Here is an 811-nt window from a genome sequence, read left to right as displayed (position 1 = left end):
GAAAGTTATTTTGGCATATCAGCAATGAGCCTCCATCAATCAGCGACGGCTTTGAGCTCCTGTTGGCTTGGTCAACTTCCCATCCCAACTACCTATGGAGCTGAAGACAATTGGTAACATTGGTTTGGCATGAGTACATGGCCTGGCCAACTTATATACAACATAGCTTGAGTCTTGACAAATACCAAAATGTCTTTCTATATATTATATCAGCTCATATGCTCACTGTCAATCCACGCAAAGAGCCATGTATATATCACCTTGTCATTGTAGGCAGTAGGAATGTTTGGGGTGACGTGTGCAGCGATGCCGCCACAAACACTGCCAATTGTGGTGGGTGGGCGTGGAGGGGGAATGGGAACCTGCGTGGGGAGCGAGTCTTCATAAAGAGTTGCCTTGAGATTAAGATTTCTTGCTGAGTAAGAGAAAGCAAGCTTATGACAATAACCAATTATTTTTTTTATTCAATAAAGGAAGTTTTGCACTACAGGATTTTGTAGCTGGTGCATCAGCGCCGGCAAGTTTCTATTTTTCTATGAATATACATCAAACAAAACTCAAAAACTCCTCTCCCTTAGCAAAATATAACATATATACAAATCATATATACAGAAAAATAACCATAATAAAAATAGATACTGTGACATGCATGTTAAATGTCTGATATATTTACAAATATGCCCAGCAAATAAACTTGGTATGTATGAAATGTGTGAGTTTTCTGACAAAAATATTGGAACAGTCTATAGCACTGCATAAAATATATTATACTACTCAAATTATTTGAATTTGTACAGAGTATATTATATCT

General features: G+C 37.4%; 1 protein-coding gene across 1 annotated transcript in view; it reads right to left on the bottom strand.

Moving 5' to 3' along the window:
• The window catches only part of LOC119592186 (E3 ubiquitin-protein ligase HECW2-like), a gene marked incomplete in the record, with an annotated part of 33,790 nt that overhangs the window by 19,377 nt on the left and 13,602 nt on the right, over nucleotides 1-811 (bottom strand). The window contains 1 exon segment of the mRNA XM_037941016.1: nucleotides 261-362. Coding sequence (XP_037796944.1) covers nucleotides 261-362 — 102 coding nt within the window.

This window comes from Penaeus monodon, chromosome 29 (genome assembly GCF_015228065.2).
Source record: "Penaeus monodon isolate SGIC_2016 chromosome 29, NSTDA_Pmon_1, whole genome shotgun sequence".
NCBI classification, from domain to species: Eukaryota; Metazoa; Arthropoda; class Malacostraca; order Decapoda; family Penaeidae; genus Penaeus; species Penaeus monodon.
This window is presented reverse-complemented; position numbering and strand designations above follow the sequence as displayed.